This window comes from Apteryx rowi, unplaced genomic scaffold (genome assembly GCF_003343035.1).
Source record: "Apteryx rowi isolate R43461 unplaced genomic scaffold, aptRow1 scaffold_36, whole genome shotgun sequence".
In the NCBI taxonomy this organism is placed as follows: Eukaryota; Metazoa; Chordata; class Aves; order Apterygiformes; family Apterygidae; genus Apteryx; species Apteryx rowi.
Window position 1 is genome coordinate 3,860,017 of NW_020450085.1, and position 18,381 is coordinate 3,878,397.

The following is an 18,381-nucleotide window of genomic DNA, read 5'->3' on the forward strand; positions in this document are numbered from 1 at the left end:
CCTCTGCAAAAGCCAAATCAATTTCTGCTGCTGTTTGTATTAATAAATTGGGAAAGATGTGCTTGCTGTAAACCTATTAGCCATGATTATTTAAACTCTCAGAGGTTTGGGGGTTTTTTTTAGTTTAAATGATAGTAAATAACTTTAAAGTGGTACGTTGAAAAAAAATTCAATGACAAGTAATAAGGTCTGTTTTGGATAGTTTGGAGGCACAGCTCTTAAGTGATGGAAGGCCTTTCATGTGTAAGCTCTTGTAATTTGCTTAAGATTGCTAATATTTTACACTGCTAACTGCAGTAGAATAAGAATTTCACAACTACTCAGTAGAGAACTCAGCCCTGAAATTGCATATTAAAACTGTGCTTTGCTGGAGTTTGCTGTAAGTTACTTTTCTATTCACTGAGCTCCTCAATGACTTTATTCAAAATATTTAGCTAAGAGCATCTATATTTCCAGCATGCCTCCTTTTGAAAATTATGAAGTTACTTTGGTGAACGTATTTCCATTGTGTAAGAGTCACCAGGAAAAAAAAAAGTATTGCTAGTGCCCCTATAGCACTCTTTTGTGTGTAGACAAAGGAACTCTCTAGGTTTTGCACATTGACCTACTAGTCACCTTAAACCCCACTGGAGGCAAGCTTCTTTGAGGGTCTAAAATTACCATTTTTTTGCTCAGCTTTCCAAGTGTAATGTTAAAACTATATAGATGAATTTCCCTTTGCCTTAATACAACAAGATTCAGAGTCTATCGAGCACATCACTGCAAACTCGCCTTAATAATAATCCGAGTTTATAGACTCACTCAGCCTGAAAATAAGTTGAAAGGTACTAGAATTAGTTTCTTGTGGAACATTTTCTGCCACAGAGGTTCTAATGAGAAGGTAACAGCCAGGCTTGGTAAAGACCAGAATAATAATAAAACACATTCAGGACTGAAGCTAGCCAAAAAATAGAAAATGCAGCAAAGTGAGGAGAATCAGCAATGGTCAGTATTCCCAAGGAATACCGGTGGAATTATTAAAGTATGTATTAAAATATTTTCATTAGAAGGTGGCACTTGCTGAGACCGATGCTTTCTGCTTAAGATACGTAAATTGAGGGAGCGGGGGGAGAGGAAGGAGTGTGTGTGTGTGTATCTAAAGGAAATTTTGGGGAGGCTGAATCTCAGGCGCTTTGCTCCGGGGTGCTGTTCCTGTTCTCTCTCGGCATGATCCTGCTCTTTGCAGTTGAGGGCAGGGACCGAGGGAGGCTCTGAGCAACCAAGCGACTGGGCAGACCTGGCTCTCCGGCGCCTCTGCCTCGCAGGCTCCAGCRGGGCGCAGGCTGCCCTTCTCGCCATCCGCAGGCAGAGTCGTTCATCCCGCCATTCGTGTGCGCTGCAGTTACACAGAGTGACTTTCTTTGTAAGAAAAAAGTTGAAATTTCTTTATTTCCATGGAAAATAGTAATGTCAGTTGATACTCAGCTCCAACTCCGTAATCCTCACTGGGATGCTGAGAAGTATTGCGTGGTTCAGAAAATCAAAAAACAACGCATTGGGAGTATTAGTGGGAAGGGTCCCAAGCCCAGGCTGACAAGGGTTGCCATGTGGCCGTCTGTGATAATGGCTCAGTGGGGACTGGGGGACACAGCTTTGCTCAGGTTTCTGGTGGGGGAGGGTATGTTTTTCTCAAGTTTGAGGTATTACATTGAAGCCAACCCTGTGGTTTCCAAAGCAAGATGCTGCTGCTTCGATCGACTTAGACGTTTGCTTCCTACAGACCAGCTTCTTTGGTGGCTTCATGATTTTGCAATCAGACACTTCCTGGCTGAAATAGGTGGTTAGTTCATACTCTGACAACTGATGCAAACCTTTGTGGAAGTAATATCTGTCTTTTAAATAGGATCTTTAACTGCTCTCATTGAACCCCAGTAATAGTACAGGAATTCAGTCTTTCACTTCTGACTGTACTTTGTTTTGTTTAATTGTTAAAAAAAAAAAGTCTATAGGCTTTCTTTTTTCCTTTTCAGTTCATCAGTTGAATTTAATGTATATGTCATGTGAATGAAATATGTAGGATAGAAGTTGATTTCTAGCTGTTTTTCCTGTACTATTTGTGGTATATGCAAGTGGAAGGCTCTGATAAAAGACTTTGGGATGTGTCTGGCTTTCCTTTTTCTGGTATGCACAACTTGATTCTATTGAAAGTGAGGGATAAAAATTAGTGCTGTTCATTTTCATACAATTTGAAGCAGTACATTTTCTCCTAGGCTGAAAATCAGGTTGTTTCCCATTCCCATTGTGTTCAGAATGTGAAGGAAACTCTCATCTGTTCAGTCCTAAAAAAGAAAATTCAAATGCAGCTTTAGCATGTCTCTTTGCTGATGTAGGCTTTCTCTGACGCACATTGATTGCCTGTCATACTGTGTAAATCAAAGTTATATATCTACATGCCCCATAATACTGCTTCTAAAAAGGGGTCTAATTGTTCCTCTATTCAGCTTGAAGGGCAATAAACACACGTTAATAAGCATATGCCTAAATAACTCATGTATTATAGAAGATTATAATTTGCATTTATTTTTATCGGCAATTCAAGAATTACAGATGCTGGGTTTAGAGAAACTCTCTTAGACAACCCAGTTTGTCACCTTCACAGCAGGGAATGTTCTCTCCTTGGGAGATGCTTTCTCTCCCTGATATTACTCTTTCATGAGCCCTCCTGAGGTTATTCTGGGACTTGAATCAAAGCTATCCTAAGGATTTTACTGCATACATATCTGAAGTATAAGCTACCTGTTAAATTTTACCTTAGATTACTCACAAATATCTGCAAAACTCCATTGTTGTGTTTTCCCAAGCTTTTTCTCTAGTGTCTTGCAATACTGAGGCTGCGTTTTGTTTTTCCTTTCAATACTCTACTGCAGTTTTAAAAATGAGCGTTGGCTCTCATTTCAAGAGTGTGTCTGTTTCTCGTGGTTATATGAAAACACCACCACAGATCACTACATAAACTCAAAAATCCCAATGTGAAACATGCTGGTTTCCCCCTTTACCTCTACATACACTTTCTAGAAAGCAGGTTTTAGAGTTGCAATAATGTAATTGTCCTTCTTCCATCTTTTCTTACCTAATCATCTGCCTTTGTAAAGAAATGCATCCACTGGCTAAATAACTAGGTGCTGATTTGCTTACTTAACAAAGGTTATCTTTCACTTCTTACCCAGTAAAGAATAAAATAAAAAGAGATCATAGAGAGCAGAATAATGAGCTGGTCATCACCAGAAATGTTAACATCTCTGCATGCCATTTCAGGTACTCTAGAGAATTACTTCCAGGGCAGATGTGCAGAAGTGTATGTGGAGTCYGGTTCAGTTCATCGTTTCTGGAACTCCGTAGCTCTTTACTTGCTGCATTGAGTAAGTGGGTGACAGAGCGTATTAGAAGATATGTTCTCTTGGCTTTTCTTTAGGACTCGAAAGCCCGCTTCATCCAAAAACATGCGTAGGGGCCCAAAGTGTGCAAGTGCAGGCTGCTCTGGTTTAAAGTTTTTATTGTGAGACCATCTTGGATTAATTTGCTTTTGTCTTGGCTTACAAAAACTGAAATCCTGGGGGATGCCAGTGCCCGTGAGCTGACAGCAGCCGACTTGCCGCACTGCACTCACCGAGCGTCTGTTTGGGCAGTGGGCAGCGGCGGGGAAGGGGCAGAGAAGCAGCAGTGCGTTCTTGGAATAAACACAGAGTTGAATTACTCTTACTGGACACACACCGATATCCCTAAATGCCGTGCAGCATCCAGACGGCCTGGTTTGGGCTGCAGCGCTTGGTGTTTACATACAAGGTGTTTCCAAACCCTCTCCTGGCTTAAGCTGTAGAGGAGACGGCTGCCTGCAGTGTGGCGACGGGAGATGACAAACACAGTTCATGTAATGTCAGGAATATATCGTCTAGGTAACAAGCTTTTTCAAGGGACTTAGGTGGCCCAGAAGTCTACAGCCAATAAAATTTACTACCAGCTACTTTGCCGATTTTCGTAGTGGTTCTTAATGCAAAGAAAAGGAGGAACACGTTATTTTTGTTATCTTTTTGTAAAGTGAGGTCCAGACTGGATGTAACCGCAGCGGCCACAGCTCACCATGACTCACAGAAAGCACTGTGCCTTGAAAGCTCAGGTATTTTGAACATAAACATGCCACTCAGGGAATGGCAGCTCCATAGAGTTAGCTGAGAATAAGACAATTTATGCACACACATTTTTTGGTTTCGCAGTGCATATAAAAGTTATGTTTACACTATACTGTAGTCTATTAAGTGTGCAGTAGCGTTATGTCTAAAAAAACAATGTACAATATGTGACACAGAGACACGAAGTGAGCATGTGCTGTGGGAAAAATGACATGGACAGACTTGCTTGATGCAGGGTTGCCACAAACCTTCAATTTGTAAAGAAAAATAAAAGGCAATATCTGCAAAGCACAATAAAGCAAAGAGCAATAAAATGAGGTATGCCTGTAGATCCCCCTCTTACTTACCATTCTATCATTGAACGCATCTTTTCCCCGGGTTACAAGGGTGTTTACTATTTGTTTTGTTTCACACTTTAATTTTTTAAACCCTTAAAAAATCCTCAAATAGATTTTCACAGCATGGAAGACATACTTGCTGTTGCTTTAGCAAAATTTCATTTCATTGTAGCTTCGTAAGCCGTACTGATGATCCTTTGCGCAATGTAAGAAGTGTGCTACTAAAGGAGCAGTTAGGCAGCATTTGTTCCTCTAAAAGAGTATTTAGACCGTCTGTCAGTATTGGAGCTTGTTGGATGTAGTTTTCCTCAACTCTTTGGCAAAAAGCTACCCTGAAGGGGGAAAAAAAATGCAGTGAAAAAAATATACCAAAAAATAATAATCAGTTCAACATCCTGATTTGCAAAAGTAGTTCTGTGAGTGATGGAAATCAATGTGTGCTGATTTTTAAGGTAATTCAGTTATTGGCAGCTTTTATCATAGCTGTTTGTCTCTGGTGTTAAATTCCCATGTACGTAGAGGCCTTTCAGTGGTCTGCTAGAGTCGCTGGATCTTACCCATTAGCTCTATGCATGGATGCAGGTAAAAAAGAATCTGTACGTTGCATTTGGATGACACACACTGATTTCTAAGGGAAATGCATGGACATGTGATGAACATAACCAGAAAACATAAGTCTGGAATTGATTCGGGGCACGCTGGGTACAYGTATACCTGGGACAAGCTATCCTTTTGCTGGCTGGCTTCTTTCAGTGGGTTAACTAAAATCAGTGAGTCTTAACGACCTGTATGCACATTGTACTTGCTTTTTGTGCACTCTGACATGCAATAAATCATCTGTGTTTTTGAAAATACCATGTCCATTTTTATTTATTTCTCTGAACAAATAACCAGCATCTGACAGCCCTGGCTAAGTAACTGACATCCATCAAGACAGGGAAGAAGTTCTTTTATATCATTATTTCTAAATTTAGGTGTGAAGCACATTAATATTCTGTCGTGACAATAATGGTCACTTTGTTGTGAATAAAGAGGTGTCATAGGCAGAGGGATTTTCAAAGGGTGCTTTATGCGTTAGTGAACAAGCCTCCAGACTTTGACTCTGAGAGCTGCGCATACTCATTTACAGGATTTGATGTAGTTTTATTTATCATATGGAGGCTGTCCAGGGAAGAAGAACAGAGGGAGAGTCTACTGTGCAAGTCCCAAGGGCTGACTCCCTTTCCTGTTGTCTGGGTGTATCACACTTGTGAAAAATGTGCTTAGATTTGGAGTTCATTTTGCAAGGCACAAATAGCTGTTCATGCAGAGCTCTTGTCCAGTTAAATCACAAAGTGGTAATAGTCAACACATGAAGTGCAATCTGGCTTCCAAAAATCAGGTGGAACAGAGATACAGTGGTATGTATGCTTATTACCACAGGGCTAGTAGATGCTAGCTGTAAAGACAAGGCAACTGCCTCTGGCAGGATGGTTCCAGTGCAGAAAAAGGATTTTCTGCTGAATGTTTCTGTGTGCAGCATCTGTGACAGTATGGTGAGGTGCCCAGCAGAAAGTAGAGTGGTGTTTGCTAGAGGTACTCAGAAGAGCACCTGTACCTCTCTGGCTGAAATAAGCCTGACTCCAGAAAGGTTAGGCATCGTGTAACACCTTGGCAGGCAGAGCACGACTCCTGTGCACTTGGTTTGCAAATCACCCATCTTGGAGCATCGGCACGTTTCTTTCATTTGTCTGTTTAAACTTTTCCCAGCATCTGATCTACAAAAAGGTTTTTAACTTTTTACAAATGTTGCTTCCATTAAAACTGTTATCCTAATTCAGAGAGCATTTTATTACTAGAATTCACGAAAATAATTTTGCATGTTAATTTATTCACATATCTCATTGAAATAATTAGTCAGCCACAGTTGCTCAGGCATAATAGAGTCTACCCCATGTGGTTTTCCTCTGAATGTGACAAAAATACAACTTTGTTCTAGTGCCACCCATTTTTGACAGGATGCAAAGCCCCACTCCATTAATGTGAACATGCATTTGCACTCTGTTTAAACATTGCATATGGTTGATAACTAATTCTAGGTGACTTGGAGCATATGAGCTTTCATTTACTGGCTTTTAGCTGTGCATCTCCCATGCAAAATTAAAACTATCTGTAGTCGTATAAGAGCAGAGTGCTCTCCACTCATGCCTGTTCAGCTTCCTGTGTATTCACAAGTTACAGAGCTTTCCATATGCATCAGTTCATCATCCGTCTTGCGGTGGGGCTGCGGTGCTGGAGACTTGGTGCCACAGATACAGAACTACGTGTCAGTCCTTTGAGGAGAGCAGCATCGGGCAGTTGTGGTAGTTCAGCCCAACGTACTCTTTGTTAGTCCATCGACTACTTAAGATACAGCCTACTAAAGACAGAGGCAATGTCAGTGGAAGTGATGAGCAGTACCTGTACTTTTGCTCAAACTCCTGAAATGCAGTTTTGTTGAGTTCTCTGTGGATCAGAAGGGTCCTTACCTTAGTCCTTTCCAGGCTGACTAGATAATGTTAAATTTGTTGTGAAAATAGCATACATACTTTTATTTGACAATGTTTCTTCTGAAGTGTTTTTTCAGAATCCCAACCATTGCTAGCATTTCCAACCTTTTGCATTATAAAAATAGGTGACTCGGGAGCATAGTAAATCATCATTTGAAAAGTGGGTATTTGGCTTTTTTGCAAAACCTCTCTTGTGGACAGTCTTGGTTAGTTTTGCTTTTATCATCAGTTGTGCAGCACATATGGATTACAGTAGTCCTTTGGTCTTTCAGCAGGGAATCAGTTAATTTTAGAATGCAGCCAAACACATGGTGATTTAATTTAAACTACAGAGACTTTTATGTGCAAGATTCAGTCCCATCTTGGATGGCAGGAGTCAAAATGACAGTAACACTGAATTCTGCTGGATTCTCTGTTACACATAAAAGTGTATTTTCCCCCGTGTATTAGGGTAAGGTTATTTCAACTGTTGTGATTCAGGCCTGAAATATTTCTCTAGCTTCTAGAGACAGTGGTAAGCACTTGTGTCGTGACTGCCTGTCGTGGGCTTTCCGTGAGCGTGAGTGCCTGTTGTGGGGTTTTCGCCCCTCCTTGGGCAGGACACAAGTGGGCAGGGATGAGGGGTGTGCTGGCTTGTAGCCCGCAGGGCAGAAGCTGCATTCAGCGCTCACGCGTGCCGTGGTGTGGYGTGGGGGGGCCAAATCCGTAACGAATCTGCCACCATCTCTAGGAGAGTCTCGTTTAAAATGTTGTGAGGACAGGCTTTTGAAGAGTTAACGAGTGAAGCTGGAATGATGATGTGTTAGCTTGAGGAAACAGGTTCCTAGAAGTAACCTGTGTCAGGACTGCCCCGCAGCTCGGCCCTGCCCCTGGTTAAAGGGATCGCCAAGCTGCGAGCAATTCCTGCCGCTCCTCCGGGCGATGCCAGTGCGATCATGCAGGTGCGCAAGGAGGGGACATCTGCTCATAGCAGGGTCGAGCCCTGGGCCTGTGGGCTTGACAGGTACGGTAAAAGAGTACAGTTTATTTTACAGCACTAACGTATTCTGTATCCTGCGAGGCCGGACTTCTCAAGCAGCGCCTGATCTCTCACTGCTAAAGCTGAGGCATGTGGCAGAGGGAAGGTGGGTGATGGGCATGGACGTGTCACTTGCTCACTTCAGGTATTCCTCCAGGTGCACGAAATGACTCTGAAGTTGACCTTTGTAGTGATTCGTTTATACTTTAGGCCTGTACCTAAAAGTGATGATTTGTATTATCCTCTGGATCTGGATGTAAGATTATCATGAGTCATTTGCAGTCATTCAGGAAGTGATGCAGAGAAAAATCAGTTGTGAGCATTGCTTGGGAGCAAGGAATGGGGCCTCTGAAATATGATTTAAAAATAAAGATAGAAAAGAAATGTGTGTAATTTGTTTGTATGTTTAATTTCTGTATTAATGTGGTGTAGCTTTGTATAAAACCGTACTTGCAGTGCAATTCCTGAATCCATGATTGTGCTGCTGCCCTTCTTTCTTCAGTATTACATTTCATGGTCTGCTGAAATCATGTTTAGGGGGATAAAAATAGTATATCTTCTGGTTTTTTGGCATCCAACCTCTAATTTACAAATATAATTTATGCTAATCTTGAAAGTGCTTCTCAGATACAAAGTAAAATGTGTCATCCTTGGTATGTATGTGTATAATTTATTCTGATGGGGAATAGACATTTCAAAGCCATTTCAGCCCTTTATACTCAGAACATTTGATATGAGCAGAGGAGCTGGAGGTTCATTGGCATAGGAGTAAACAAGTGGTTAAAAAAAGGGTAAAATAACAGTAGCTGTTTTCTTAACCCAAAAAAAGACTAGATGCACGAAGGGATGAATTACTGTTTGTTCAGTCAAAACAACATCCATAGCCAGCTCATATACAGTCCTTGTGTCAAATATTTCTATTCCTTTCATATTTCTTCTGTTGATTAGTCATTTTTATGAAGGACTTCTGAATCTTCCTACGTCATCAAAATTCATTTTTGTAATTTCTCTTTTCTTTCCCTTCTGAGGCAGATGGCTTCCCTGATGAATTACATGGATGTCATGTGAGGACACTTCTGGGGGGGTTTGCAGCTCCCCCAGGGGAAGTGCCTCGGCCCTCCCGTGTGCAGTATTTGCCCTGTAATTTGTAGATCTCCTCTTTTCTCCAGGGACACCTGCAGAGGCTCCCAGCCCGTTTTCTGCTGGCTGACAAACCAGTATTTGTGCCTGAGTCTTCCTCCTTGCTGGGGAGCAGAGTGAGTAGCTGCCCTTGCAGCGGGCTCTCCTGGCTGCCGGCAATCTCGGYGTGCAGCGAAGGCAGGTGGCCTGGTATAGTCCCAGTTTGGGGCCCACCGCAGCACGGTGATCGCAAAGGTGCCTTCAGAGATGCCTCATGACCAGCAGAGTACTTTGCCCTTCCCAGTATCTAGGAAGTTAAGTCTCATAATCAGGTGCAGTTCCTTTTCTGAAATTGTGGACAAAAAGTGTGAAAATCTCACATAAAGAAGCACAGGAAGAGAAGAATTCTTACACAGATGAAAACTACCAAGTGATTTTGGGGGCCTGAGGCATGAAATTAATCCATTATAAGTCTGCACTGATAAGAGAATTTATGGATAAATACCAACAACAGTAGATAGACGGCCTGGAAGAAGAAGTAGCTCTAGAACATTCTGACTTTATGGGACTTATGTATTCCCAAGAATTCTCTTGCTTCTTAACACTGGGCCAAGAGATAAAAATATTCCACGTTGTTTACAATTAAAAATCACGACAAAAGTTTTCACACAGCTATTAATTTGTTTTCCAGGCATTAATTCAATTTCTGCCTTGATCAAGTAATAAAACTTTACAGAAAAGTAAAACCATTATTTGTAATGCTAAGTAGGAATAATGGAAATTAGACCACACTGACTGAGGCAGGCAGTCTCTGGATATTTTTTTCTTTGCCATGTATTTTTCAGCAATGTGATGACAAGTTCTCTTTCTTAGGTTTCTAACTTCACAACTTGAAAATGTATTTCTTGTCAATGGGAATGGTATGACACCTGGCAAAGCAAGGTGGAAATGACCTTCCCAATGCTGTGTTCGTTTAGATTATTTTCTGTGTTCACTTACAATTTTTAGCTTCGCTATATAACTTACCTCTTTTTATGTGCAATAAAATGAATAATATAAAAGACTTTAAAAGACTTTCTCCTCCATAATTCTTCAGACACTTAAACATTTGAGTTATCCCATGCTGTAGTTTGGTCAGTGCTCAGTACCTACCTGATACAACACAAGAGGCAGAGCGCAATAAGGTGAGCTGTGATRTGGCCAGGTCTGTGATGCCTACAGCTTACACGTAGGCAGGCTGATACTGCACGTTTGTACAGCAAGCCCAGTGTGCTTTTTATGCTAGCCCAGTTCTGACCTCAGAAGTTTCAGGTGACAGCTCAACCTGTACTGGAGGTAGAACCAGACTCATCAGATCCATCATTTGAAGCTCTTGTTCATATTTTAGAAGTGAAAGCTACAATGCGCTATTACTAATTTAAGGCAGATTCAACCTTTTTGGTATTTGTTGTAGTGATTAATTTCCAGTACTGTGTAGAAGAGGGAGAGGGAGGGAAAGCTCACTTCTTTCCAGTGGACCAAGGAGGAAGTGTCTAATCTGGCACTCAGTGGTCTAAAAGGGGATTACTAGATAAACTTTGGAAAAGCCATGTAACATGTTTTTCAAAGCAAAGCTGCTTCAGAACACACTTCCTTAAGGGTGTCTGGGGGAAACTTCGCTGTACTCCTTTTTTTCCATTCACTGCAACTTCAGTCACTGTACCTAGCCATATGCCAAAGTATGTCTTCAGCACTAAGTCAGCTTTGCTTTAAGTGTGTAGCATGAGTGATTGTATGATTAATTTTATTATTATATAATTCATGTCTTTTTGTAGGCAAATGYCTGTTGCATTTTTAACGGTTACTTGAATACTGTATATAATTCCTTGTCAGAGAAGCAGTTGAACCTAGCCAAGTTCAAATTGAAACTTCCCAGAGGAATAATCCAAATCTGTATTTCCATATATATTAATAAACTGTGTAATACTTACAGCAACTCATATAATACAGTTTTGAAATGAGATAGAACTCATTATCAGTACAATGAAGAGTGCAGGCTCTTTGCTGTCAGAAATAATGGAGTGAGATCATCTCCACAATTATTTCCCCTAGCTCTCTCTATAGTTCTTTATACAGCAAGGTGCATATAAATCTTTTTCAGCCTATTGAGGTGTAGTGGGACATATACCAGCGCCAGCCAACTCCTGTAGTCCCGAGCAGGAGGAGTACATAAGTAAACATTTTGATTCTGTCTGGTTCCATGATGAACCATGAGCAGCACTGTGCACCGCAAAGTTGCATGCCCAAGTCCAAATCTCATGTCAGCATGCTGCTGCTGGAGGAGGGGTGCCATTCTTCGCTTCTGCCACCCTGCTTTTATACTTATTACCTGGGGATGAGTCTGGAGTGACTTGTTTCTCTTGGAAGCGATGGACCGATCCATCAGATATGATCGTTCCATATTACTGAGGTATGAATTTGGCACTCCTCTTACTATTCTTGCCTTTCTTAGTCAAGCTATGGTGGGAAACTCACACTGCTGACACTCAGGAGTCACTTCCGGCATAAGTAACAAACATAAACCTTTTGTGATCCTGAATGATGACCAGGGTCCAGGACCAAGATTTAGAGGCTAGTCTTCATTGTCTTGGGGTTTACAGTGCATAGCCATCAGCTGAAGGTCAGCTCCTACACCCTACAAAGAGACATGGACTCTCTTTTAAATATGCTGGAAAAGGAGGAAATGGTATCCTTATGTTTTTGTCTAGTAGCTGACCAGAGGATGTAGAAGAGAAAGGCCAGACCTACTTCAGCCGTGAAGCAGAAGAGCAAGGCCTGCTCCCGTCCATGCCTGCCACTCTCTCTGACTTGGCAATAGGCTGTTYATTTTGGAGTAAGTGTAGTGTGCAGTGAGGAAGGGAGGTGTTTTCACCTGAGATGTTGAAAGGAATTCAACAAAGAATGAAAAAAGCAATGATGGAGAGGGAGGGAATGAGAAAAAACATGATTCAATTGTTTAATGAATTAGTGCTTTTACACACTGTACTTTCGTTAAGAAAATTTTTATTTCTGGAATATAAGATGCAACAGCTTGGTAAAAACATGTTTCACGTGAACGCAGTTCTGTGTATTCTTAGCAAAGGGTCAAACCCATCACCTCAGGGGAATTTGTATAAGTACATCCAGAACAGAATCTGCCTAAATACCTCCACAGAGAAGTCAGGTAAATGTGCTAAGGAAGTAGAGTAACCTGATAAGAATTATAACATGTCAAGCACATGGAGAACTGACATTTTGTTTGCTATACATGTCTTGTACAATGGACTTAAGGAAGGAAGCAGATTCCCCACCTGCATTCTTCAGCATGTTTGGATAGTAATCTTCTTTAAATAATGTGACAGGCACTTCTTTGTACTCTAGCATCAGAGGATTGTATTATTTTCAGAACAATTTATGAAAGATTAGTAGAGGCGTAGTTAATCATTTAAATTAGCTACAGGTTTTTAATCTTCAAATTAATGAGTTCTACCTTTTGATCTTTCTGGCTGTAAATCCCTCTGGAATTGATGCCAATTAGAATTCAGTAATAGCTTGGTTATAAACATGGATCGGTATGTGCATACGTGTGTGCATGCATGTGTGCGAGGGCTCTGTGTGTGTGTGTGTATGCATGTGCAGGTATGTGTCAGTGCCCCCTAGAGGGTGGAACATGTTCAGTTAGACCTGTTCAGTTGTGAGCAATTTGGAAAGTGGATCTCTCCACTGGTAGAAATCGAAATAAAAATGGGAAGACCTCAGTAAGCTCATAAAGATTCTGCTTTATCATGCATGAAGTTCTGCATTGCACAGTACCGATCTGTGGGGATGATGAGATAGAGCTTGTGTGTACCTTGCAAAAAAGATGAAGATTTACTGTCTCCTGGGGGCAGTATCAGGGAATGCAGTGACCTTACTCACTCTTCAAATGAACCATTGAGAAACGTTCTTGTCTTTTAGAGAAGGAGATGTGTTCAGCACCAAATAAATTGCACCAGCCCAGGGCAACATCAGATAGGAAGCTTACAGAGCAGACTGATCCTGCATACAGCTTCATTCTATGTGAAGGGGAAACAGGAGGCAATTAGGGCTTTCCAGGACTTTCCGGTTCTCATACTGACATTTCTACATGCCCACAGTGATACCATTTCAAAGCTCCTTGTAAACAGAGCCCTTGTTGACCTGCGTGTGTAGCCGAGTTGTTTTGTGTGGTGACTGAATTGCCCTAATTGAAATGTGCTGTAGGTTTACAGCATGAGCATCGGGAAGAACTGCGTTTCAGAACTGATAAGCACACCTGAGTACAGCAGAAATAATGCCAAGTGCTCAGTCCTGCCATCCCGGTACAATGCAGTGCTTGGTACGACAGCACTCGTTTCAGCTGAGCTTTTCTCTTTCTATACCTGTGTTTCTGAATGGTTGGGGTTTTTTCTTCCTGGTGTTCCACAGCTCATTGCCCTCTCGTCTCCTACACTTGTATCTTACCAGTCTGATGCTGCTCATGTTGCAGATTCATGTGGATTTGATGAGATGTTAATGTTCAGTTTCCTGTATCCAAGTAATTTTTAGAACATTTCTCTCCCTTACCATGTTTTAGTCTGAAGGGGAATGATTGATTGTACCCCAAGAGCCTTATTTCCCAAGATACATGTATGTCTGCAGTCAAAGATGAGTGTGGGGGAGTGCAAATCAATACATGATGTTGCATTTCTAAAAGAATGTTCTTTGCCCTGCCAGCAATCTCATTTTCCTAAAAACTCAGTTCTGACTTCTGATGTTTCAGATTTGCTCTGTAGGCAATTTCTAGTCACAGTGGTATGCAACCTGAGTAAAAACCTTTTCTCAATTTCTCTTTGTAAAATTTTGAGTGCATAGCAGTGTATCTGCATTTCAGTTACTGACAATTCTGTTCACTTGCGCTGAAGAACAGACTACTCTGTTCTAATAGTCATCCTGTTTTAAAAGCGGAAAAGAACATTGTTTGTTTACAAAGCAAAAATTGCAAGACTAAGTTGTTGGGTTTTTTTAATTAATGTTTTTGCTGTCGGGGATGTAAATATCAACAATGGGGAAGACTGACCTGAGGATAATGCATAGTGTTATGGTCAGGGCATCCTTAGCCTGGAAGTAAGCAGGAGATTTTTAACCCTCAGAGGAGTGAAGCTCCTAAACTCCATTCCAGATATGTTCAGTGATGCATATGGGGAAGGAACCTAAATCACTATGGGATGAAGCTTGATAAATCTATAGAAGAAATTAATGACGGAGAATTCTGCTGTTATAAATAAAAAAGTTTGTAAAAAGAGGTTTTGGTGTCTATGTCAGTGGGGAAGCTGAGAAAAGGTTTTTTTTTTTAATATTCTTCTATTGCATTGAAGAATGTCCCCTCATTAGTATTAGCTGGAAGCTTTTACCCTGCAAGTTTCCCTTCAGGGATGACTTAGTCACACCCTGGTTTCACTTCAGAATTCTTGTGATGTTTGTGTGTTTTATACTAAGTGTTTGAATTGCCTGTAAGCCATTGGAGAAGTGTTTTGTGACTCGTGGGAAAAGAAGCCTGATGAGTGGTCTGCAGATCTTTCTGGACTAAGGGTGGGATCCACATCACTGAAGCTGTAGTGACCTTAGAATTTGGTTATGTTCTTTTTCTGCAATTTTGCTACAAGACACAAAAAAAAAAAAAAAAAATACACCAAATTTTGGAAGGCTGGAAATCATCTCTGTTCCTATATTCCTATAACCATCTTCTGTTCCAGCAAAAAATCTCACAGCTATTATGTTTGTATATACTAAGTTATTACAGATCATGGTTACTGGATATCCCAATTCCAGCAAATTACAGATGAAACCGAGACCTGCTTCTTGGTGCTATTGAAGCAGAGGTGGATTGTTTACTTTTGTGTGTATGTTTTCTCTTACAGCATAGGTGGAGAAGTAGTGAGAGGAAATGAAGGAAGCTACGTGGGAAAACATTTCCGCATGGGATTTATGACAATGCCTGCTCCTCAGGACAGACTGCCACATCCTTGCTCCAGTGGCTTTACCGTGAGATCCCAGTCTCTTCATTCTGTTGGAGGAACCGATGATGAAAGTAGCAGCTCTCGTAAGCAGCCACCACCAAAACCTAAGCGAGACCCCAACACCAAATTGAGCACCTCATCTGAAACAGTCAACACTGGAACAACAAGTAAGAGTGGGAAACTACCAGACAGGACTGAAGGTAAACACTACAGTTCTTTGGAAAAAGGTTGTAGAGACCCAGTGTTAAGATTAGCCAATTGATAATCTTGCATTTAAACAGTACCTGTATGTTTCCCCATCTGTGTAACAATGCTAGCAGAGGTTTACTAGATTTCTGCAAATTTTGGACCAATAGATAATTGGCAACCTTTGACATTTCTTATAGATCCATACCATGTTGAGTTTGTTATACACTGGGAACTGAGTTGAATTTCTGCAGTACAGAGGGGGCGTRCTGCTGTTTTGCAGCAAAGAAAGGGAAAAAGGTCAGATGACTTACGGACACAGCGTTATCTACAGACCAGCCAAGGACCGCTTACTATGACCACTAGCACTATACAAACCCCAGCTTTGGACAGGGTCCTCCTCAACAAAGAAGTAAAAGGTAGAAATTATTAAAGAGAATACTGTTTGGCTGTGAAACTCTATAGCAAGTAAATACCATCTGATGGTAAAAATTGTACATGAGATGATATCATATATTACCCAAAGCTTGTGTTTGCTTATGAATCTGCACTCAGCCTTCCCTTCAGCCATGCTGAAAGTGCCTTTCATATGGCAGTAGGACCAGCTGTACTCCCTGCTGGATCAGGATTACTCTTCTTCACAGTGTGAACTGTAAGGAACCCTTATGGACAGATAGTTTAGATCAGTGCTGGTCTGTCCCACTGTTGTGCTGCATATCAGTTTTGACATCCATGCAGTAAGTGTGCTCTTAGTACATATCCCTTTGGCTCGTGGTTGTGGCCAGAAATACTGGTTAGCTACACTCATGCTACGACCCCTTTTACGCAAATTTGATTTTAAAAGGTCACTGGTGATAACAGAAATACAAAGTTGTGAGCATGCACACCACACACTGAACAGAACCATAGTCTTACTGATGCTGTTGTTGGTAGTTACTCTGTATATGACATTTATTGTTATTTTCCATAGCCTGTCTGCACAACCAGATTCACAGGGGCTAAGGAAGCTTGTTTTGCAGGCAGAGTGGTATAAAATAGGTTCTAGCATTTTCTAAACTGTTTAACAAATATTCCTGTGAGCATATGTAAGAGGCACACAAGTATCATTGTGCAGTTTAATATATTTGACCTTGGCATTATCTCTGGGATGCTTAGGAATGGAGTCTGTTTTACATCTAGGCTCTCCTTTTCCTCATTTACTAAGAAGCAAGAGACTTGCACAGCCTTAAAATAATAATAATCCAAACACATCAAAACACTTTTCCTRTCTTAGAGAAGTTATAGCAGACTCCATAAGTAGTCTGTGGCCTCATGGAACTAGATCTTCTTCAGCATTTTTATTATGGAAGGTTCTGCAAGTTTTACTTCCTTTCCCTCATGTTCCTTGTGCCTTCTGATTTTGGATGCCAAGGACTTAATATGCAGCCTCTCTGACAGATTTTAAAGTTTGAAATTGATTGACATTTCTGTCAATCCTTGTCCAAGGCCAAGTACCACTCCTCCTCTCCTCTCCTACTCATCAAAATGGTAATATGCACTCCAGTAAGTGCCGTAGAGCACCTCAGATTCATTCCTATAATCAAGAGCTGAATATTCATAGCAAGAGCTCTGGAAATATATCATCACTATCATAATAATAATTTAGGTAATAGCCAAATGTTACCTTTTAGTGTGACTAAATGCCTTTACTGAGTATTGAGAATCTCTGTGATACTGAATACACAACTATATTGTATTCCTTCTGCTGGTTTGTATGTCATACAGCAATAGGCACTTTTAGACTATCATGAAGAAGTTTTTGGAGATTTTGAATTGACAAGACCCTTTAACCATACCGTTGTTTTTGTTATGTTCAGAACATCTGTCCTGTTTATTTGTGTCTGATTTAATACGTGCTGAACTTACAAGGGTTTTAGCAGAGTTTGATACATAGAAAATAAGATCAGATTGTAAGTTTTTTGAAGTAAGCAGACAAATCTTAAGGTCTGAGATACACTCAAGAGTGTTACAAGCTGGTGTCTAGATGAACAGACTGGATTTCTAAAATGCTCTTCTGTCACCAAGAAAGAGAGACTTTGTTATCTCCTGTATGCTCCAAGGTAAGGTTTTTTTTTTTTTTTTTTTGATGAAGGAAAGAATTTAGGAATGTTTATATAAAATCCATGATCATACTCATATGAGGACCCCTAAAGATGAGAAGAATCAGGTGAAAGTGGAAACTCATTATTGTCTTAGGAAACATATTTGCAGTATTGATTTAGTATGAATACTAAACCAAGTTTGTCCATGAATATGGAATTACTACTGTCACTCCACAATTAATCCTTAGCAAATCTAGTATTATAATCTGCTATTGTCCCTGGCTCAAAGAATCCTGTGATGCTCTGATTCTGCCAGTCTGGTTTTTCTGTGCAAGTGGTGAAATTTTTATGTTATCTAGTAGTTCTCATTCCAGTAGCAGTCTCTGAATTCAAGAAACTAAAACAGCATCTTCCCAGTTTCAGGTGAGATAATCCATAGGGTGAACATTCCTGTTTTCCTTGGGAGGTCTTTTGGAGCTCAAGTCCAAGAACATACAGATTTAAACTTCAGTCACTATTGTCCATATTGCACACAAATATTTGTATATGCGTGTGTCTCATACACACATTTGCATGTATTTGTGGCATTTGCTGGCATTTGTGGACAAAAAAATGAATGCGTCTACAACTATTTCCAGGAACTATGGAAAACAATGGTGAAAAAAGAATTGTTTCTCCATGAACTATTGCAAATCTGTACCAAGGAATTGACACAAAATTGTTCCAGGCTTGTTTTTTTTATAGCAGTACAGAATAATTCAAACTATAGTACCTATTGTGTGAGCAGTGGCTACTTGGAAAAGGAATTTGCTGCATTTCCTAGGCAACCAGGGACAGCCTCACCACTCTTCTTTTTGTTAAACATATGTTTACTTTTTGCTTTTTGGTAATGATCCAGTTTAAAAGAAAA

General features: G+C 40.6%; 1 protein-coding gene across 1 annotated transcript in view; it reads left to right on the forward strand.

Annotated features, from left to right (window-relative positions):
• The window catches only part of NYAP2 (neuronal tyrosine-phosphorylated phosphoinositide-3-kinase adaptor 2), a 141,635-nt gene that overhangs the window by 46,483 nt on the left and 76,771 nt on the right, over positions 1-18,381 (forward strand). Inside the window, exon 2 of the mRNA XM_026073086.1 lies at positions 15,106-15,404. Within this exon, the coding sequence (XP_025928871.1) occupies positions 15,106-15,404 (299 nt within the window). The remainder of the gene's footprint in view (positions 1-15,105; positions 15,405-18,381) is intronic.